The following is a 23,750-nucleotide window of genomic DNA, read 5'->3' as shown; positions in this document are numbered from 1 at the left end:
TATACATATAATATATAAGGTATATATTTGTATTACATACTAATATGTATAAACTGGTATTTTAAACACATATACTGCATAGGATGTAACCATAAAACAATTTTATTTTAATTCTTTAGTATTAAAAAGTCTTATGGTCACACATATATATCACAAAACATGATCTCCATTCAGAAATTAAAATATCCAGGTCTACTCTAATAATCAAAATTGGAACTTGATTTAAAGTTGAGATATTTCCCTTTTCAAGCTCTTTACTCACTTAGTCCTGCTAGTCCTCCTTTTCTACTTAATTAACTGGATTTGGACCCCTCTAGGTGGTTACTTCAACGGTTGAGAACTGGGCATCTAGCTTTTGTGCTCTAGTAATTTAGTACCTATTTAAAACTTACTCATTTCTAGTTTTTTTTTTTCCCCCTGAACTTTGACGTTCCTTTTCCACTCATTGCTGGAGATTTATCAACTATAGTTCCCTTAGTTGTAACAGTTCTGGATTGAGTTTACTCATTCCTTAGCATTTAGGCAGCTGGAGATATTTCCCACTCCTTAACTTAAGATCTGATCACCCTTCAAGGTGGCCTCTTATGAAGGACCTAAGGTGATGGGGTTTTTTTCTGGGTTGTCTATATGTGTTTCATAGCAAACATTTTATGCATTTTTTGTCTCGGAGACTTCGGTTGTTCAAACTGCCCAAGGGTACCACCTCCTCTTCACTTTGCTAAACAAGCAACAAGCTTTTTGCCCTTTGAATATTCCATGTGTGAGTCAGATTCCAGTGCACTGTTTTTTAGGATCTGCAAGTCTTCTTAGGGTCATAATGGTCTCTCTTCCAAGGGCCATCTCTCAGTTTGAAGTAAAGGAGAAAACATCATCCATTCTTCACATATCAGGGTGGCTGTGTTGTATGAGAAATCACAGCACACCTATCTCCAAAGATAACTGCTTCAAATATCCTTTTCTTAACTCCAGTTTCTGGCACTTTTACACCTTTGATGAAAGGCAGCAAATTCTGTGTCTTGAGTGAGCACCTCTTACTCTGAGGTTTACAGGCATATGCTACAACTATGACTCTTGGTTTGGCCAGGGAACAGCTGGCATTATAATCTACCTAAAGACAGTGTTCACACAAACAGCCTCTGTCTATGGAAGATGAAACAGATAGTAGTAAGACACTTAGTCTTACTCCCAAGGGGAGATGGCCTCTTTACTCCACTGTGTACAATTCTATTTCTCTCTTTGTAAATCCTTTTCCTTTTATAAACTGAAATGGATGTTTATTTAGCCAGAAAGCCTCCTTTCTAGATGTATTTTTCCAGAAAATACTGCCATGGTTTAAAAAGCAGTAGTTCCCATTCTGTAGGCCATGAATTATACAGGATAAAAGTAGGGTGGCAGAAGATGATTCTAGGGAAAATTATATTTATACCAGGAATTGAACTTAGACTTAATAAAGGATTTTTGTACATATATGTATCACTGATTTTCAAACATATGTAGCTGTAATTAATTATAGGTTAACTTAAAAGAATTACTAAATTTATATTCCTTATTTGTCATTATTTTGTAATCAACAAAGTATCTTCTTGTGTGAATATAGGAAAAAAATTTTTTCCCTATAAAAAGGCCCTCATCCTTAAAAAGGATAGGAAAGGGTGGATTAAAGAAAGAAATAAAAATAGGACAGAGAACTTGGTACAAAGAGCTATTTTTAAGAAAAATCAGTCTTGAGGATACAGTAATTTTTTTTATTGTATACAAAATATATAGAAAAATTTGTACAGATCTTTTAAATTTCATCCCTCAGTAATAGGGAATACTCTTCTGTGTAGAAAGAATTTTATGAGAAGAGAATTTTGTATAGAGAAAAAGTTACAAGCTTTGGAATAAGAAGTCTTAGTTTAGAATCTCATATTCAAGGCTTTTTGATAACTCACTGATTATCTCTTCAGAAAGTTGTAAGTTCAGCAAAGGTAGGGACTGTGACTACTTGATTTAGTAATGTATTCCCAGAACCTAAATCTTTACCAGGAGTTAACAAAAAAAAAAAAAGAAGAATACACCAAATCTTTGGGTTTAGTATGCCCTGAACCAAAGGTCTCTAAATAACAGTCTCTTTAAATGTCTTAAACATAAGAAATTCTCTCTGTCTAATAATATTGTCTGATTCCTTTCTTTCTCTCATTTTCAAAATTACTAATTTTTCCAATGATAGAACCAATAATTCTGTGGGATTAAAGAGTCAGACATACTGAGTACTCACCGTAAGTGACAAAATAAACAATCAGTCCGATGATTACTGCGGCAATAACCATCATTAATATACCCAAGGTAATCTTTCCACACCTTGTGAGTTTCATTTTTGTGTTTGATTCCGGTCTTCTGGGCAGAAAGGACAGGGAAGCAAGTGTTAATATGAGCAAAATACAGGATACTCTTAGAAGTAAATAGGGACTTGATATTAAGTCTAAAAATGTATTGTTTTACATTAATTATGGATTCAGTGGATTGCTGAGCCTGGAAATCAATATGTAAAACTAGTGAATTAATATTTGTCCTGCTTATTTTTCAGCACATATAAATAATATAATACTAAATATTCACCCATTCAGCAAATATTTATAGATGACCTACTAGACACAGTTGTAGGAACAAAGATCTCTTTCTTTATGGAGATTACATTTTATTGAGGGAGAGACAGACAGCAAACAAAGTATAATTAATACATAAAATACATAACTGGTAAAAAGATATTAAGTGCTGTAGGAAAAGTAGAAATAGGTGAAGAAGATCAGGAATGTGGGTCTGTGAGATACAAAATTAAACAGAGTGGTCAGATTAGGCCTACTGAGAAGGAAAAATCCGAACAGACTGGAAACAGATGATGGTGTTAGCTGTACAGATAACTGGAATGTTCCAGGCAGAGGGAACAACTCTATAAAGGCCCTGAAGGAAGGGGCATGTTGGGAGGACAGTGTGGCTAGAGCAGTGAATGAGGGGAAAAGTAGTAAGGGAGTAATTCTTAGTGGTAACAGGGCCCAGACCATCTAGGGACTTGTAGGTTATTGTAATAATTTTGGCTTTTCTTTTCCTCTGAGTTAAATGTGAGCTTTGGAGGGTTTTAGGCAGAAGAATGTGATAATTTGGCCTAATTTCTTAATGGGATCCCTCTGACTGGTTTGTGGAAAGTTAATTATAGAGAATAAGGGTGGTAACAAGAGAAACAAGAGTAAAAATGATTATAATAATTGAAGCACAAGATGAAGTTGGCTTGGCCCAGAGTTGTGGAGGGGGAGGAAATGAGAAGGGGTTGAAGTTTGAATATATTTTGAATATAGAGTTGATAGGAGTTTCTGATTAATTGGTGGAATGCGAGTGGAAAAAAGGTGTCAAGGATGATTTCCAGTTCTTCAGCCTGAGGATGTGAAGGAGGAAGTTATCATCAAAGATGGGAAGGCTGTTGATACGGCAGGTTTTGAGGGAATGATTATGTGTTCAGTTTTATGCTTTAGATGTTCATTAGTCATCCAAGTGGAGATGCAGGTTGGATATACAAGTCTGGGGTTTGGGATAGAGGTCTGGGCTGGTGATATACATTTGGCATTCCTCAACATATAGATTAGGCTCTGGGACTAGATGAGATTATCAAGGAAGTAAGTGTAGCTAGAGGAGACCAAGAGATGATTGCTGAAACACTCCCATATTAAGAGGTCAAGGAGAAGAGGAAGACTAAGGAAAGGAGACTGAGAGGACGCAACAGTGAGTAGCAGGAAAATCAAGAGAAAGTGATGTCCTGGGAGCCAACAGAAGTGCATGAAGGATTAGATAAGGGATCAACTGTGTCAGATGTTGCTGATGGCTCATAAATAAGAAGAACAAGTGAGTACTGAAAATTGACCATTGGATTAGCATTATAGAGGTAACTGGTGACTTTGTGCAAGAAGTTTTAGGAGTGGAAGGGGCATGAGAATGGTTAGAGATGGTTTGAAAGAGAATGGAGTAGAGGAGTTAGAGACAGTGACCACTGATCACTCTTTCAAAGATTTTGCTGAAAAGGTGAGTAAAGAAGTGGGACTATATACGTGGTGAAGGAAATGGGATCAAGAGAGGTTTTATTTTAATATGGATGATTTAAAATATATTTAAAAGTAGAGAGAATAGTTTAATAAAGCTCAATTTATCCATCACATAGATTTAAAAACTGTGGACATCTTGCAAGAGTTCATCTATTTTTCTGAAGCATTTTAAAATAGTCATAGAAAAATAATTATATCGTGACATTCACAAAGGAAAAATCATTCTAGATTTTTTCCATCCAAAAAATAAGGGCATTTAAAAAATGACCATTATCATCTCTAATGAAATTAGCAATAATTCCTTAATATACTCTAATACCAAGTTCATATTCAAATATTTCTTTTTCTCAGAATGTCCTCAAAATGCCTTTTACAATTTGCTGTTGTTGTTGTTGAACAGAAATCAAATCAAAAGCTTCACATTACATTTGGTTCTAATTTCTCTTATGTCTCTTTTAATCTAGAATAACTTGCATACTCTGCTTCCTTTCTAAGATTTTTTGTATACTGACTTATTGAAGGTACTGGGTCTGTTGTCCTATAGGATGTTCTACCTAAGAGAAGTGTGTGTATTTTTCTAATATTTTAAACATTTTATTTCATGATAATTAGACTCTCATGCAGTTGTACGAAATAATACAGAGAGATCCCTCATACATTTCATCCAGTTTTCCCCAATGGTAAAAATTGCAAAACAGTATTATAACCAGGATGTTAACATTGATACAGCCAAGATACTAAGATAGCAAGATTTTCATACAAAGGTCCCTCGTGTTGCCCTTTTTTAAGTCACATCCATTTGCCTCCAGTCCCACTGCCCTCCTTAATCCTGGCAACCACTAATATGTTCTTCTTTTGTATAATTTTATTTCAAGAATGTTATATAAATGGAATAATAAAATGTGAAACCTTTTGTATTTTGTTCTTACTCAGCAACATTCTCTGGCAATTCATTCAGATTGTTATATGTTATCAATAGTCCTTTTTTTAAAAAAAAATTAAATTGAGAAGTAATTCATAGTATAGATGCACTACAGTTTGTTTAATCATTTACTCACTGAATGACATCTGGATCGTTTGCATGTTTTGGCTGTTAGGAATAAAGGTGCTATATACATAGGAGTTTTTGCATGAATATGTCTTCATTTGTTTGGGATAAATGTCCAGAGGTGCAACTGCTAAGTCATATGGTAGTTGTATGTTTAACTTTTTAAGAAACTGCCAAACTGTTTTCCAGAGTCACTGCAACATTTTGTATTTCTACCAGCAATGCGTAAGTGATCCAGCTCCTCTGCATCCTTGTCAGCATTTCTTATCACTAATTTTAACCATTCTGATAGGGATGCAGAGATATCTCTCTTGGTTTTAATTTGCATTGACTAATGATGAACGTTTTTACATGTGTGCTTGTTATCCTCTATTCTCTGAAATGTCTGTTTATATCTTCTACTTAATAATTGGATTGTTCTTTTTTTAACCATTGAGTTTTGAGAATTACTTATATATTCTATATACTAGTCCTTTGTAGAATTTGTGTTTTACAAATAATTTTCCCCCAGTTTCTAAGCTTGTCTTTTCACCTTATTAATAGCTTTCCACAGAGCAAAATTTTTAAATTTTGATGAAGTCCAATTTCTCAAATTTTCCTCCTATGGATCATATTTTTGGTGTCAAATCTAAGAACTCTGCCTAGACCTAGATGCCAAATTTTCTCTGACTTTTTTGCTCTAAAAACTGTATGTATTTTATGCCATAATTCACGGACAATTAACTTTGATATGAGGTAAGAATCTTAGGTTGAAGTTAATTTCTGTTCCTTTGGACGGCTAATTGCTCCAACACTATTTGCTGAAAAGGGTATCTTTCCACCATTGACTTGCTTTTGTTCCCTTGTCAAAAATCAGTTGGGCATATTTACATGGGTCTATTTCTGAGTTCTCTTCTGTTCTGATCTGTGTCTTTTTTTTCTTCAATACTACCCAATCTCCATTACTGTGGCTATATAATGTCTTAAAATCAGGTAGACCGATTCCTGCCACTCCATCTTTTTTGTGAAAATGTTTTTTTAGTTTTCTAGTTTCTTTGCTTACCTACATAAACTTTAAATAATCTTGTGTATATCTAAACAAAAACCTTGATTGGATTTTGATAGGCACTGCAGTAAAACTGTATATCAACTTGGAGATAATTAACATCTTTGTTATGCTGAGTCTTCTAATCCATGAACATAGTCTTTCCATTTGATTAGATCTTTGATTTCTTCCTTCAGTGTTGTGTGGTTTTCAGGATACAAATCCTATAAATATTTTGTTAGATTTACATTTAAAGTCCTTTCTCTTTTTTTTAGTAACTGTAAATGGTATTATGTTTTAATTCTAAAGTCCATTATTCATTGCTAGTATATAGAGACACAATCTATTTTTGCAGTTTATCCTGCATCCTATGACTTGTTGGACTCACTTTTTAGTTCTAGGAAGTTCTGTTTTTCATTTTTTCTTCAAGATTCCTTGGGATTTTCTATGTAGACAATCTGTCATTGGCAAATAGTGTCAGTTTTATTTCTCACTATCTAATCTGTATGCTTTTTATTTCCTTTTTTTATCTGACTGCTCTGGCCAAAACTTCTATCAGTATATTAAATAAGGGTCGTGAGAGTGGACATTTTTGTCTTATGCCTGATATTAGTGGGAAAGCATTTAGTCTTTCACCATTAATTATGCCATCTGTAAGTTTTTTACAGATGTTGTTTTCAAGTTGAGAAAGTTTCTCTCTATTCCTATTTTTCCTAGAGTTTTTGTCATGAAACAGTGTTGAATCTTGTCAAATGCTTTTTGACATACAGTGATATGTGACTTTTCTTCTTTAGTTTGTTAATATGGTGGATATATTACTTTTTAAAAAATATCGAAACAGCCTTGCACCCCTGGCATAAACCACACTAGATTTTTTAATGTGTGTATGTTTAAATTCCAGTTTCAATCTCCTTAATAGTTATGAGTCTGTTCAAGTGATCTATTTCATATTGTTTGAGTTGGGATAGTTTGTGATTTTCAAAAAATTGGTCAATTTTGTCTAAATTGTCAAATTTATCTGTGTACAGTTTTTGGTAGTATTCCCTTATCCTTTTGATGTTTACATGTATGTAGCTATATCCCCTGTTTAATTCCTGAGATTGGTAGTTTTTGTTTTTTCTTTTTTATCAGTTTTCCAGAGCTTGCCAATTTTATTGATATTTTCTAAGAACTATTATTTTGTTTTATTTTTTCTTATTTTTCTGTTTTCATTTCATTAATTTTGTGCTTATCTTTGTTATTTCCATCATTCTGCTGCTCTTTTACTCTAAGTTCTTGCGGTGGGAGCGTATTGATTTGAGACTTACTCCTTTCTAATGCATGCGTTTAATGCTATAAGTTTCCATTTCACCACTGTTACAGCTATTTCTTACAAATTCAATGTGTTCGTTTACATTTTCATTCTATGTATTTTTTTTTTAAACTTCCACTGAGAATTTCTCTTTGATCTATGGATTTCTTAGAAATGTGCTGGTGAGTTTCCAAGTGTTTTGAGATATTCCTTTTTTAAAAACTGACTTCTAGTTTGGTTCCACTGTGGTTGGAAAACATACTATATATGATTTTTCAATTCTTTTAAATTTGTTCAATTTTGTTTTATGGCGCTGAATATGATATATATTGCCACATGGTCCATGGGCCCTTAAAAAGAACATGTCTTGCTGTTGTTGGAATTTTCTGTAAACACTGATAAGGGCCTGTTGATGATAGCACTGTTGAGTTATTCTATATCTTGTTTTTCTGTATAGATGTTCAACAATTGAGAGAGCAATGTTGAAGCCTATAATTTTGAATTTTTTATTTATTTTGTTTTTTTCTTCACATATTTTGCTGCTCTGTTTGGTACATAGTTTTAGGATTGGTATGTTGTCATGGTGGATTGACTCTTTTATTATTGTAAATTACCCACTCTGGTAATTTTCTTTGCTCTGAAGTCTACTTCTGTATCCAGTGTTAATATAGCCACCTTCTGCTTTCCTTTGAGTAATGCTTTAAATAATGTTACATGATAGGCTGTTTTGTAAACTTTTTACTATAAATCTACCTATATTGTTTAATTTAAAGTGAGTTTCTTGTAGACAACATATGATTGGGATATATTTTTTAATCCATGCTATTAATATTTGTCTTTTAATGGTATATTTAGACTATTTACATCTAAAGTAACTATGAGTATTTTAGGGCTCAGGTCTGCCTTTTTAATACTTTAATCAAAAGACCCTTCAGAAGGCTTCTGGAGGCTAGAAGTCTGAGATCAATGTTTCAGTATGTTTGGTTTCTTCTGAGGCATCTGTCCTTGGCTTATAGATGACTTTTTCTCCTTATGGCAACAAATGGTCTTCTCTCTGCACATATCTATGTCTTAATTTCCTCTTATAAAACAGCAGTCATATTAGATTGGGGTTTACCCTAATGACATATCTTATAACCTAATTACCTCTTTAGAGATCCTATCTTGAAATACAATAACATTTTGAGGTACCAGCTGTTAGGACTTCAATATATGAAGTTTGAGGGGACACAATTCAGTTCATAATATATTTTTATGTTTTATGTTTGGTGTATATATATATATATATATACATATATATATATATATATATACATACATATATATATATACACACATATATATTAGGTTAGAATAATATAAATATTTCACATTTATATTTTCATATATTTTATTTATATCACATATCATATTTTATATACTATATATCCATGCATATAATATTGTAGGTATGTTTGTATGTTTGTGTGTGTGAAAGATGTTTCTAATATGTATTTCAAGATACATCAAAATGACTATACTAAATGTTGATTAGTTTAAAACATTCACATTAATTTTATTTGCAAAATCAAATACCTATCAGAAAATTTATTTTTTTAGTCATTCCCTGAATAGATGATAGTCCCTGAAGACATATTTACTAGATCCCCAATGCAGGTAATATTTGAAATCTTAATCTTTTTAGAAATTTCATTTTACTTAAAAAAAAACTTTGACTATTTATTTTGTCAAAATTATATGTGCATCTTGCACATAAAATTAATCTCTCAATATTTCCATGGAATTGTGATGCTCATGAACTCTTTTGGTCGATAATAAAATAAAAAACACTAAAATACATCTTACTATGTAAAAGTTTAGAAGAAAACACTTTTCAATATGACCAACTCGCTTACTGAGTCTAGAATAGTGTACAAAAGTTTTGGAAAAAGAAAAGACTAAATGATGTGGTAAAACCCTGGTAACTCAAATTCCTGTAAATGAGTATTATCCTAAAGCATCCTCTTCCATACCCACAGGTATGTCTGCATATTTTACTCAACACAGCTTGCCATGGAATAAGTCTCAAAAAAAAAACGTGGAAAGTGGAGAACGAAATTTGATGTGGCAAATAACTTGGAGTATAATTTCTGTGTGTGTGTGTGTGTGTGTGTAATTCCTAGATTCAAAAGGAAAATTAAACTTTGTCAGCATCCAGATTCTTTAAAATATTTTCTAAAAATACAATGTGAGACATTTAAATTCAATTTTTTTCTAAGTGTTATTATATGAGATGTTGGTTGAAAAATAGACCCCTTATTCAACAGAATTGGGGGTCTTAGGTGGGAGTTGACATGAGGAATAGAAAAACTTCATTTGATTTTAGCAATATGCCTTAATTTTCCAGTGTTTTCTATCTACCAAGTGTATCTTGAAGCCATTCAGGTGTAATAATGGTAAGGTGGTAATGATACTGAGGATCATTTAGCAATTTCAGAAAGTATTGCTTGCCAGAGAGTTTTACTTAAAAAATTATTATTTCCTTGAAAGAATGAAACCACAGTCTATCTACACATTTCTCACATACTGTTTATGGAGCATAAGGAGCTGAGCAAGTTAACATGGACAAAAAACACATTAATTAGAGCCAATAGCAAACATTTTTACTAGTTTTTGTTAATTAAATCTTACGGATTAACATCACAGTTTAAGAGAGAAGATTTCAGGGATTCTCTTACAGCTAATTAATCTAAATATTAATGTGAATGTGTAAAATGACAAAGTTGTTCATCGAGAAGTTACATTCTGCTCAATTTTGTACTGTTCACCTAGAATCTAAATGTTGGCAAGATATCAAAACCAGAAAAGTTGTCTATAAAGATTTTGTTAAAATATGAGTCAGGCTCAATAGGTTTATCAAGGCATGCATTTTGAAGTGACAGGAAGGACAGCAATGTGCATGTGAACATTTTCCTGTGTGCTAATTTGATTAGCTTAAGAATAAAAAATTATTTATCCATCTGTGTGTCCCACAGAAACAGTCAGAACATTTCTTTAATTTTTGGGCCAACTGCTATCTATAAGTATATGGCACTGCTAATGGAAAGAAATAAAATCCTCTCTTGTTTTTGTTTCCAACTGAAATGTTAAATCATACTACTAAAAATGTGTGGCAGTGAAGCAATGTGCTGTTTCAATAATTAGATATTAAGACCTAAAATTCTGTCTACCACTTAGGTAAAATAGCAAGCATATTGTGAACGCAAGTATTAATGTCTCTATATTGACACACACTATTGAAATTGATACATATAACTATCCTGTGTTCTTTCAATTTTCAAAGTGAAATTATCTTTTTAAAAGTAAATCCCCCAATTTTACTTCAGTAATTTCAGCAATTATACATATACTTTTGATGAATGCTATAATTGTGATGGAAAGATTTCTCACAAAAACTACCAAGCAAAACAGACTCTAAAATTTATCCATCCTAATCATTCTTCATTTTCTTTTATTTCCACAAAGGGTCATTTTGAGACTTTAAAATACAAATAAAGCAACTTTCACTAATTTGGTCCCTTCAGAAAATTTCCCTGAGGAGCAATGGCAAGCCGTCCTGCTGCCCAGCCCCCTTGAGCCCACCTGTTCTGCAGCATGGTCCATGCCTGCTCTCTCCGCAGAGGCTGTCCCTTTGCCATGTTCTCCCCGAGTGCCGTGTGGCACAGTCATTCTCCACCTATGTAGCTTACAAGATCCTGTAACTTTTATGTGCTTTATGATAATGGTCTAATGAAAATACTTAGCACTCACAAATTTTCATCTTCAAAGCACTTTGAAGATTTCCTAATTAATTGTGCGTTAGCAAAACATGAGCTATATATATGCTGCTTCATAAGTAATAAATAATCAGATGACCCAAGTAGAGATAAAATTTAAAACTCCCAGTTGTTATGACTGGGGAAGGAATCAGGTCACCTGGTTTGAGGATAGCCAGTCTTCACTCAGTTCTGCATTTAGTGAATCTGGAGAGGGCAGCTGCACTTCTTACTGTCCAGACTGCGGCAGTTTCTTTATTGCCTTTTGGTGGAAGGCCAATGACTCTCCCAGCTCTAACCCTCCATTAGGATCTGAATACTCTCCAACTTATAACTTGCCTCCTTTGACACATCTCATCCCTTATGAATTCCTCCCTGAAATTTTTACTGCTACCAGAATACTAGCACTCACTAAGAGTTTTTATTCCCTGAAACCTAAAGGGTGTTGATTTTTTTGTTAAAAGTATATATATATGGGTTTAACTAGTCATTTTTCAAAGTTTTGGATAGCATTCTGGTTCTTAGCAGATACTGGCATGGAGAACAGATAAGACACATTCTAATGTTTAGCCACCAGCCAGAGGCCAGCGACCAGCAGTATAAACTTGGAGAAAGGCTTCCCTGGGTAACAGTCTTTGTTAAAGAGATACGAACTTATTATACGATCAAGGAGAATCATTGTTTTACCTATGCTACTTCCTTTTCCCCAAAAAACATACGAAGGGAAAGGTAATCAGACTAATTATCTTTGTATTAGAATGAAAAATAACCATAATGGCAGTTCTCGTATCAATTATTAATGAGACCTTGGATCAGATACATTTGAATTCTCTAACAATTTCTACTTTGATTGTGTTTATTTGAGCATTCCAGACTATGTTTTTACAACTTTCTTCAAAATATCTATTAAGTTCTTTTATTTGCTATTGTAAATCCTACTCATCCTTTAAGATAGGTCAATCCTTACATTCTCCCTGTGATCTTCTCAAAATGTACTGCTTTATCATCATGAAGTCATGGGATCTTGCACCTTGCTGAGTTCTTTGTGCCATCACGGTGCTTAAGCCCTTGAATAGGGAGATTTCACAGTGTATCAAGGCTGTGACACCCTGAGGCAGGGTCCTTGTTGAGTTTGATGACTGTCGGGGCTAGTAGCCTATTTATTCCATGGCTGTAAACAGTGTGCAGAAATGAACGTGAGAAAGCTGACTGACCTGTTGGAGGCTGCCAACAGTTAGCAGCATGATCTGCTGAGTCTGAGACAAGACTGGAACCAAGGCTTCTGAGAGGACAGGTGTAGAGGGTTGATAATGCCTGCAGATGGGCAATGTGCATCTCAGGAGTTGATAACCTGGACAGATGATGACTGTAGATCAGTCCCTTAGCCCCAGTGCTTGACATTATATAAGCTAGGTCACCTGGAACGTAGAGAACAGGGAGGAATATAGTAACTTGACTGAGTTTTAAAACCCCAAACTGCCTAAGAAAACTAGATTGACTAAATCTACCAAGAATAGTGTGTACAGCTGCTATAATTAGGCAGGATGGGGGCTTGAAAGAGACATAATTAAGAAAATTACTTTTTTGGGGGATATACTCGAGTTCATGGCAAAAAAATATCATACCAGCTAGAGAAGTGTGAATATGAGCTTTATAAAGGCAGACTTTAAGTTACACAAAAAAGGGGTTTTCATAAAAGTTTCAGTTTTAAAGCAATGAGATGTTTAGAAGTATCAAGGAAAGACATAGAGTAGTAGCTTTAAAAAATTATGTAGAAGAAAGATGCCATAAAAAGGGGCTATATGGAAGTTACAACCCTAAGTTTCTTTTTAAATTCCATAATTTCATGTGTTTGACAGTGTCTGCCATGTATATCTAACATTTGTGATGACGGATACAAAAACACTTTAAAAAACTGTAAGTACCTTCTTTTTCTCTTATTATAAATCTAAGTGTTCACTTTAAAAGCTATCATTTAAAAAATCAACTAACCATTGGACTGAAATGAGAAATATTTAAAAACTAATTTTAAGTAAATATTAATGGATGCATTGACATATAAACTAAATGAAAAGTTAAAACCTTTTAATAATTATCATAAGCAGCATAAAATGTTAAAAGATACAATATAAGGTGAATAAGGCAGAATCCAAATTTGTATTATATTGTTGGAGGAGGTCATGGAAAGGACATGACTGCCAGTTGACCTGCAAGCTGCACCTGGGCAGTGGAGGTTCCTTGTTGGTTCCTCTGTCTTTGGAGTGTGTGTTCTGCCCACCGTTCCCACAGTGAGAGCTGTTTTCAAAGCCATGGCCTTGAGAGAGCAATGTATTGCTGGGATCAACTGGACAGTATATGTGATTGAACCCAGTTAAGGCCTTAAATAAACTTTTAAGATTCTGGCGGAGATCTGTTCTTGCAGCCACCCAACACAAGTCCTGCGTGCAAGTTCTTGCCACCAACCAGTTTGGAGTGGTCTGCCTCTTTCTTCAGTCTCTCCTTGTTCTCTGTGTACAGGGGCCAGTTTGGGAACCAACAGTTATGGTTACAAACTAAGTAAAATTATGTATTTAGATGAGGACTGAAAGAGAATGAGAAAGTGAAAGGTGATAACTGATCACTAGCAGTTACTAGTTTTTTAAGCTTTTAATTATTTTCCATTATTATAATGTGGTTTATAATACATTCTTTTAAAGCAAACATTTAAAAAAGTTTTGGCTTAGTCATTCATAGTCACTTTGAACATTTCAGGTGAAATTTTAAAATGGATCTCAGTTAAAAGTAAGTATAAAATACATGTTATGCCCTTTTCTATCCAGTTTTCAAATAGAAAACATTAAGGAAGAGAATGTTTGGAAAACCACAAAGGATAAGACATAAAGATATTTCAATGTTTAAAAGGCACTTGGGAAAGAAGAAATTTTATTGGTTTTTAAATATAACAAATAAGCCACTTAGAAGACATTGTTCTATGCAAAAATTTTTATTTGGAATACCAAGAGAGCCAGTCTAAATGGTCATCCTAAAATATATGCAATTCATAATTTGAGAAACAATATTATGAATAATGAATGAATTTAAAAAGTTATTGAGTATATATGTGTATACTCATTGTTGATAATTCATATTTTAACTATTTTTATAAAAATTATTCAATTCATAAGAACTAGTCAAATTCTCTATCCTTACCTGAGAATACTCTTTGATTTTTTTGTTAATGTGTATATGATTGTGTTGATATGAATATATTATTCCATTGAGTTCCATAATTTTATGTGTTTGAAAGTGTTTATGTCTCTGCATCTGTGTCCCTGTATGTGCCCATCTCATCCTTTAGCTCTGTAACCTTTAATAAATCAGGCTGTATATTTGGAAAATTTTTTGACAGAATATTACTGAAGTTTAGATTTTCCATGTGTATTTTGATTTTGGAGACCATAATAAAATAAATGGCTGAATATATGATAAAATTTCTTCTGGCTATAATCTCCATCAACTCTGAGAAAGTAATTTTTTTTCTTTAATGCTACTGAATTTTAACTTTTATTCCTTAATTTATTCAAACATTCATTGAATGTCTATTATCTCTTATGCATTGTGATGGGGATTCTGAGATGAAAAATAAGCACATTTTAACTTACTGAAAAGTTAAATCCCATTAGGATTACGTGGAAAATTTGTGTGCATATGTTGCGTGATTGTGTAAATCTCATGGGAAACCTGTGACATAAACTGGTCATAAGGTTAATTGCTATATATTTTTGTCTCCTCAGTCTCAGTGATTATATCATTCAATGTTATTGAGTTCCATAAGAAACCTAACCTGAAAATACATGATATGAACATACATCTTGCTTTCTTAAATGTTAAAAACTTACCTGAACATTTAGAATCCAATATGTTAAAATGTAGGAGCCTTTTAAAGTTTTTCATTTGTGTGTAATTTGAAATATATATTCATGTATCAGTAAAAAATTTTAAGTGATGGATGATTTCAAGTCTCCTTAAAGCAAACATTATCATTGAGAATATTTACATAGGTTGTAAGCCCTCCCATTCTTACTCCTCCTTTTTCTTTGTCTCATTTACAAGACTTTTTAATTGGTTCACTTTTAAATCATCATTAAAAAAATTTCAATTTCACTTTTAAAATTTAAGAACATATTTTAGAGGATTATCATTAAAAAATCTTATTTTGGAGTCAGGGTAAAAGAATCCCTCTAATTAGACAACTCTTTCTAATGAGAGAGTTCTTCTAATTTTCTTAATGTTTGCCATGAGGAGAGTGTTACAATTACGTCTCTTCACTTGCATTTTACCCTCCAGATTATGTGAAACTACAAAGAAAGGAAAGTCACACTTACATCTCGGGACGCACAACTGGTGAAGAAGGGAAGTCTTCATTTCAATCTCCTGCCATTGTTACGGACCCTTTGGACTTTGGCTCCAGCAAGGGTCCTCCTGACCGGTGTCTCCTTCAGCAAGAGAACACAACTGAGTTCATCTCAGAGACAAGGAAAAGTTTTATTCTTTAGTCAGAGAATGAAGAGGTGCAAGCTCGGGGTCTCGAGTATAGGTTCCCGCTCACAGGCTGTGGGCGGGGCTGCTTTAGAGGGTCTAGTCAGCGAGGCGGGGGCGGGTTCTTGCCGGGCGGTTGCAGCGGCGCTGCGGGCGGCTCCAGATCGCAGTGCCCGGCGCAGCGTCTCTGCACACGGCCCCCGCCGCCATCTTGAGTTGTGTTGTGGCGCGGGTTGCTTCTGCGTGCGGTGGGCGCCAGGCGGCTCTGCCCTGGGAGCTCTAATCCTGCGAGTTAGGTGCAAGACTTCCACACATGGGCCCCTGTAGGCGAGTGCCACTAGACAAAGTACAAAGGAAGAGGTTAGACCGTATCGTGTAGATTCCATCTTATTTTTCCAGGAACCCTGGTGGGCTTCGCCAGCGACACCGTGGGTAAGTGTTACCTCCAAATTAAGGGCATTTTATTTTGCGATTGTTGTTTCCTGAGCTAGGTTTGAGAAAAAATGAAGTTAGTCAATTTATATGACATGCTGGACAAATTTATAGAGAAAAGTTTTAGTGAAGGGATTGTAAAAAGCTTCAGAATTTTAGAAGAAAAAGGTTTCCATTTTACTGCAGACTAAATGGAAATTTCTTTTTTTTAAAACTAGAATAATATAATTAGATAGACCTTGATATCTGTAGGATAACTTTAAAGTTTTTTGTTTTTTAATTTGTCTAGGTAGTACAAACATATCTTTGGAGCCAGTGTTGATGTGTATTGTATAATTTTATTTTTTATAGCTTATAATTTTGATACTTTATTCAAATTTGTATCTTTCTCATTAAGTCGCTCTGACTGCCAGAAGTAGAGAGAAAGTGATATATTTAAGGCTGAAAAGAAACAGGATTGTATCCTAAGACTATTCAGGACAAACAAAGGTTCAGTGAAATTACCCTTTGAGCATGCATAAATCATCACAAAAGGAACAAAAGGCGACATTTTTTTTTTCAGGTGACCCACGATGAATGAGTATGAGAGGCATTCAGTTAGGACAGCATTAGAACCTTCTAGCTCTAAAGTTTAAAAATTGCAGATAATGTTTGATTCAGTTAACTGAAAGCTACTGTAGTTCTGTTGTTTAAAAATTAGAGTACAACACTACTTCTGACTGACTTTCTTAAAATCCAGAAGTTTTCACCAATGCTTTTCATGCTTTCATCCTAGGTTCCCTTTCATTGCATTGATATGTATGAAAGCTTTATTTTTCTTTCCTTCAGAGGAGGGAGTTTCATTGGAGGCAGTGACTAGAGGGAGTTCAGGGGATGCATCAAGTCCTTGGGGCTGTCCATTCTTACAGGAATTAAGGCCCAAATCAGAACACTTTTATTATAATGAAGAGTTTGAGGTTTTAAGAAAGGGATGATTAGGACAAGCTGAATAAAATGTTTGAGAGTTCTATTTACAAATAAACAAAACACAACCTTTTATTACTTAAAACATGTTTACTTTTATTATTGCAAGTACAATTATTTAGTCTGAATCATTTAACATGAATTATTTAACTGAATCACTTGAGCTGGTTTCTTGTTACTAAACGGGATTATATGTATCTTTTTATTTTACCCTCAAAAATTTATATCTTAGGAAAATTACTTATTTACTTATTATGGAAGAAATAGAACCAGATATTTGAGTTAGTACTATGCACACTAGAAATATTAAGTATAACAACGTTAACATTGATAGGCAACCCTGCTAAAAACAAATATATACATAATTATTAAAAGATTAATGCAGATCATGAACAGAAATAAAATACTTTTTCTGCTATTCATTGTGATACATATTTAAAACGAAAAAAAAAGTTTCACATATTTCCTGTTGTGGGACATGAACGTCTTGTTGGTGACACTGTGACTCTCAGGTTGGTAAAAGAGTTTACCAGACATAAAGTATGAGAATAGAAAAGGAGTCTTAGGGGTATGCTGCCATAGACAACAGCGTGCCACACAGCCTAGAGGGGCCTATGTGAGCCTTGGGGGCCAGTTGTTGGGGTGTTTTATAAGGTGGGTCACAAGGTGCCTGATCGGCTTGTGCACAAGTCTGGTTGCAGGTGAGGTAAGAAGTTTAGGGTCCATGATGGGCAGTGGGGTTTATGAACTCTGATAAGGTGGGCTGAAACGAGCCAGCCTGAGCTATTGTGAAATTATGCATTACCGAGGGCTATTAGTTTGTTAGGGGAAACACAACCAGTAAAGAATGTACTTTGTCTGTTGAGAGATCACAGGCAGACATCTGAGAGCCCAGAGATGGGGGCCGTTGGACTTTGAAGGATGTCAGTTGGCCCCACATTTCCTTCAAGGGTACTTTCCTGAATGACCTGAGAATTATAGATTGCTTCCCTCACCATATTTGGGCTGCCTATCAATGCTCTGCATCAGAGATGTGAAAAACAGTACACATACAGGAATGCACATAAAACGTAAATGTACAACTCAGTGACTTACTATAAAGCAAATAGATATCCGTAGAAGTTTGCTAACAAACCAGCAGCTCTCTGCCTTTCCCTTCCCTATTACTGTTCTACCCTGCTCCTCTAAAGGTAAACATTGTCTTATATATTTTTGGTAATAAATTACTTGCTTTTTAAAAATAGCTTTTCATGACTAGGAATGAATTTCTAAACAACATAGTTTTTAAACTAATACAATAGTATAGTATGTAGTCTTTTGTGACTGACTTCTTTTAACTTTGTGTTTTCAAAGTTTGTTCATATTGTTAGGTGTGGCTGTAGTCTCTTCATTTTTGTTGTTATATGGTATTCCATTGTATGGATATAACATTTATTTATCCATTTTACTGTTAATGGACATTTGGTTGTTTCCACTGTTTGTCTATGAAGAATAATGCTGCTTTGAATATTCCTACACATGTGCACCCATTTCTAGAGTATTCACTTCAGAGTAGAATTGCTAGGGCATAGGTTATGCAGATAGCCTTTACTAGATAATTCCAAAAATTTTCCAAGTTTACACAATTTATCCTCCCCCATCTTTGCCAGTGCTTTATATCTTCAGACTTTCCATTTTTAATCCTTTACAAGTGTGCATTTGTGATATATTACAGTGGCTTTATTTTTAATTTTCCTTTTTTCTTTACTGTTTTATATATTTCTTTAGGTAATTTGTTTCATGGTCGTGCACCAGATTAAACAGACAAACAAATGTCCCAATACTCTGAAATTCTTCTTTCTCTCAGATTTTATGCTCTCTCAAAACTATTTGCTTATCATGGGTAGAATCTTAGACTAGAAAGCACCATAGCAATGATCTGCTTTGAAGCTTGACCTACTGCAGAAATCTTGTAAAACATTTCTGCAGGTGATCATCCAGCTTCTGCTTAAATATCTCCCATGATAAGGAAACTTTCTTCAAAAGAAAACTGATTCTTATAGAAACGAATCTCTAGAAATATGGGAGGGAGGTGATAATCTGTTTTCCCCATAGGAAATTAATTAAACTGATTGACTAGAAATGGAATGGACTAGGATTTGAGATTTGGATTATGTAGACATATAAAAAATAAAAAACTTTATTTTGGATCGTTTGAAGCATTTAAGATTTAGTAAACTGGAAAACAGGAATTGGATTATATAAATTAGAGACTATGACATGTTAAAGTAAATAACCTGAGTTCTTGGCTCCCTTATCTCTAACCACAGAGTAATTAGTATGGTTCATGATAAATGATGCTCTGGAAGACTCACTTTTGATATTGTTATAAAATATTTTCCCCAAGGATTCTAGAAACTTCCTGCTTCTTTTGTTATCTTGTAATAAATATCTTATTCCTTATCATTGCATCCATTATGTTATGTTGTATGTTAGTCATATTGAGTGTCTAAAGGCCAGGACTATGTCTGTTTATCTTGGTTTCACTAGCATATAGTAGAGAATAGTATAGTGTAGTAGAGAGTCTGGAACATACAGGGCTCAATAAATTTGTAAAATGAATAAATGATCTGCACTCTGTAATTAAAACTTCCAAGTAATGTTATAGTCAATTGCTTGCTCTAAACTTTCTTGAATAATTCTCATTTCATTAGTTCTATTCACTAAACTCAGGAGGTTTCAATTTGAACATCAAATATACACTTTGTTTGCCATTAAAAAAAATTAGTCTGTGTTTTCTATATGCTGGAAAGGATTCTCCTTGGTATTAAAAAGTTTTCTGGGGACTTAATTAGGATGCTAGAATGTTTCTTCCAGAGTTTCCAGAATGATTTTTTAGGAACTGGAAAGATTTATGAATCATCACCCTTCCCATAAATACTCAAAACTGCTTTCATGAAGTTACTTAGCTATCAGGGAGACAGAACTCATCAGTACATTAAAAAAAAAATCTCTTAAAATAGGTGTTTTTCTGGTGTTCAAATATCTTTTCATAAAAATATGACTATTTGCTAAATATTTTATTTTCAATAAATAATTGAATTTGCTATTTTCTGCTAAATAAGTAGAATTTCTGCTTTTAATACATAGAAATAAACAAGTATGTTTATGATTATGTGATGGTATGTGCACACACACATACGAACACACCAACACACCCACCTACCCACCTACAAACACACTCCCCTTGATGCTTACTGTAAATTACTAGTTTAATATTGTCCTCAGAGGGTGCAGACAGGGAGTGGCAAGCTGGACGCTTGCCTTAGTTATAGAGCTTGATTATAAGGCAGCAGAGAGTGTCAAGTCTTTAGAGTCTAGTTGGCAATCCTCTTGTTGGAAAACCAATTAAATAAATTGTTTTGAATTGTCTTTCATAAATTGTAACTTCCATAAATACTTAGGCAGAGAAATGATTTTAAAAGAGTTTATTTGAAAGAGAGTGTACCAATGATTTGTCTGTATGTTTCACTGAAAGTTGGTTTAATTTTCAAATTCTTCAAAGTGAATGACTTCAATGTAGGTCTCTTCACAATTTTACATGAAGAAATACAAGATGTTTTCATCACAATGCAAGTAGTTGTTCTGATACCCCGCTGTCATGAGTAAGCTTTTAGCAGCAGAAGCCCTGACATGTAGATGATTGTGCATAACCAAGCTTTAGCTGGGGTAGAATCCCATAAAAATTCAGTAACATTCGTAATTCAGACTACATAAATTGTTGTGCCATTAAATTTTATTCAGTTTTATTAGGTAGGTAGAATTTTTACAATTTGACTGCACATATACAATATATTGCATATATACATAAATACAATATACTGCACATATTTTAAAAATTTACATATATGTACTGTTCATTTTTTCTAAGAGTGTTTAGAACTTTAGCTTTTTAAACTTGCATAGTTACCAAAGAAATAAAGCCAACCACAAAATAAGAATTAATTCAAAAAGATACATTCACCCCACTGTTAACAGCAACTTTATTTATAATAGCCAAGACATGGAAGCATCCCAGATGCACATCAACAGCTGAATGGATAAAGAAGATGCAGCATATATGTGTAATGGAATACAATTCACCCACAAAGAAGAAGGATATTTTGACTTTTGTGGCCCTCTTTCACTTTTTTTTTTCACTTCAAAAACCACCCATCAACTTCAGTGAGATGTCCTCGGAGGAAACTCCTCTGACCCTGCGGACTTGTCCAGGTTCCTCTAGTTGCCACTCTCAGGGTACCTGTTTTTCTCACTAATAGCACTTACATTATCACAATTGTCATAAAATTGTTATTGCTGTAACTAGTATACTATGCCTCCCTGGCACACAGCCACAGTATTATGCAGCATTCATATAGTTTTCTTAAGAAAATATAAAATCCATAGTAATAGAGAAAGACTAGTGTTTGTGAAACATTTTTGTAACATAATGTTGAAATAGGACATTTTTGCTTCCTTTTGCAGCTGAAAAGTGAAGTTTTGGAATTTTAGACAGGCACATTTGCATACGGACTTTGCAGCAGAGACATATTTACTGCACTAGATCCCAGTTTGTTGGGTTATCCAGTCACGATAGGCTGGCACTCTAGTGTACACTCCAGGCTTATCTGGCAGACCACACTGATAACCCCAGCTTACTATCCCCACCAGGAACCAAAGCTGCCGTGAGTCTTCTTGTACTAGTGGGCCACCAGAGTCACCCTAAAGGAAACAGAATGATAGATTATTTAAGTATGAAGATAAGTCAGAAGTATTAAAGAGTTTATTTCTGTAATAGTAGAAGTCATATCCATTATAACAGTAAAGTTAAGCCTGACATTTCCTGTTGAAATACGATACCAAGTTATGTGAAAATTACCAAAATCCTCCAAGTACACACATTGTTCCTTCAGCATGTGTGAGAAGATGAGGAGCACATGCCCCAGACTCCACCAGTCTGCTTCCTATTGCAGGCTTACCTCCTTCGGGGGCCATCCTTGACCTGTGACTTTCTTCCCCAACTGTCATCCCTTCCAGCTTTGGGCTAAATTAGTTTTTCACTGCCCGTGTTCTCACTTCCTGTATGTACCTCTTTCACCGATACTTCATTATTTTATACAAGTACATTTGTGTGCCTGTTTGAACTTACTCCCATGGCATCAGCTCCCCTCAGTGTAGCAGCTGCACATCTCTGCAACACTCATTGCATTTATGATACTTGTTCAGTGTCTGTTTTTCAGGCAGTACTGTCAGTTCCATCAGGGAATGGAGCATACTTATTTAGGACACTGCTGTCTCCTAAACTTCTAGCCCAAAGGAGATGCTAAGAAAATACTTGTAGAATGAATACGTTTTTAGAAATCTCACTTATCTTCCTATTCATAGCACAATGCACAGTGCTTGATGCATAGTATATAGTAATGTATTCTTTTTGATGAGTAATAGAAAAGAAAATTTATGTGGCAATGACTAAAATACTCCTTATGAAAATAATTACCAGCCAATTATAATAATAAACCAACCAAATATTTGTGCATGTAATAATCTAGCTGAGGAGAAAAATTTAATGTATCTTACATGCTGCTTGATGGGTGAAGTCTGTGAGTTCTGGAGTTAGGTAGCCTAGGTTTGAATTCTTTACTTACTAGCTATATGACTTTTCAGTAACTACTTAATAGCTCTCTGTGCCTCAGTTTCCTTATCTGTAAGTAATATTTTTATATGCCTAAATAACTTTAACACACATAGCACTCTGAGTACAGCCTGGTATATAGTTGGTACTAATAAGTCAGCTGTTATTACCAAGTGTGCTTCTAGGATAGTTTGCTATTCATTTGACTGCTTTTAGTAGCTAGTTCTTCCATACCTACTTAATTACTGGTTTAGATGAGAAGAAGGATTAGTGTGTGAATCACCAGCTTGCATGGTTAAGTGCTGCATGGAGCTCATTGGCACCTGCCTTGCTTAGATTATGCATATGTGCTCCAGTTAACCAGTCCTCAGCACTTTCCCATCATTGTGCTTTTCTGCTATTTCTTCTATAGTAAGAAATTTCTCTGCATAATGTATTACCAAGAGTGGGCAAGCAAATACTAAACTAAGAGGTACGTCTAATTTTTCCTGTATCTGGCCAGCTTCGCTGCCTGCTTGGGCAAATATTTGAGCCTGTATTCTCTGTTCTGGATCACAACCTTGGTCAGTTCAGGTGATACATTGTTGTGTAAGCACTGAGTCTAGGACATCTGAAGTAATTAATGCAATTAAAAAATAAATGAATAAATGAACAAAAACAAACAGGATCTCATAAGCTCTTGTGTGAAGTGACTTTTTTTGAGGCACAAACTCTATGCATTATAGTATTTCAGCTGAAAATCAGTGAGGCTCAGAGTGGAACACAAAGGGAAATTTTCATGATGAGTTATGGCGTGAACCGGGCTTGGAGGAAGAGCAGAATTTGTATATGGAGAGGTAAGGGGCATCATGAGTAAAGCATGAATAATCACCCTTTTATATCTCATGTATATCCTTAAGTCAGTTCTAATTAATGCTCTTAGTAGATCTGAAATGATCAGTGTAGAAGTGTGTTGCT

General features: G+C 34.4%; 2 protein-coding genes and 1 long non-coding RNA gene across 6 annotated transcripts in view; 1 reads left to right on the top strand and 2 right to left on the bottom strand.

Annotated features, from left to right (window-relative positions):
* LOC102506745 (transmembrane protease serine 11C-like) overlaps positions 1-11,148 on the bottom strand; it is a 54,804-nt gene extending 43,656 nt beyond the window's left edge. For 2 of the 3 annotated variants that reach the window (XM_006185067.2, XM_032459178.1), the window contains exons 1-2: positions 11,058-11,148; positions 2,261-2,376 (exon numbers count right to left, since the gene is read on the bottom strand). In XM_006185067.2, coding sequence (XP_006185129.1) covers positions 2,261-2,376; positions 11,058-11,113 — 172 coding nt within the window. In that variant the 5' untranslated portion in view covers positions 11,114-11,148. Of the gene's footprint in view, positions 1-2,260; positions 2,380-11,057 lie in introns of all 3 variants that reach the window. The other variant, XM_032459181.1, reaches the window with a different exon arrangement.
* The window catches only part of LOC116657274, a 37,618-nt gene extending 18,171 nt beyond the window's left edge, over positions 1-19,447 (top strand). The window contains exons 2-3 of the long non-coding RNA XR_004312387.1: positions 13,090-13,147; positions 15,557-19,447. This is a non-coding gene — a long non-coding RNA (uncharacterized LOC116657274). The remainder of the gene's footprint in view (positions 1-13,089; positions 13,148-15,556) is intronic.
* A 1,689-nt stretch (positions 19,448-21,136) lies between these two features.
* The window catches only part of LOC102508775 (transmembrane serine protease 11D), a 47,242-nt gene continuing 44,628 nt past the window's right edge, over positions 21,137-23,750 (bottom strand). For both annotated transcript variants that reach the window (XM_032459170.1, XM_032459161.1), the window contains one exon: positions 21,137-21,883. In XM_032459170.1, coding sequence (XP_032315061.1) covers positions 21,722-21,883 — 162 coding nt within the window. In that variant the 3' untranslated portion in view covers positions 21,137-21,721. The remainder of the gene's footprint in view (positions 21,884-23,750) is intronic.

The sequence above is a fragment of the Camelus ferus genome, chromosome 2 (assembly GCF_009834535.1).
Source record: "Camelus ferus isolate YT-003-E chromosome 2, BCGSAC_Cfer_1.0, whole genome shotgun sequence".
In the NCBI taxonomy this organism is placed as follows: Eukaryota; Metazoa; Chordata; class Mammalia; order Artiodactyla; family Camelidae; genus Camelus; species Camelus ferus.
The sequence above is the reverse complement of the archived record's forward strand: the minus strand, read 5'-3'. Positions and strand labels throughout refer to the sequence as shown.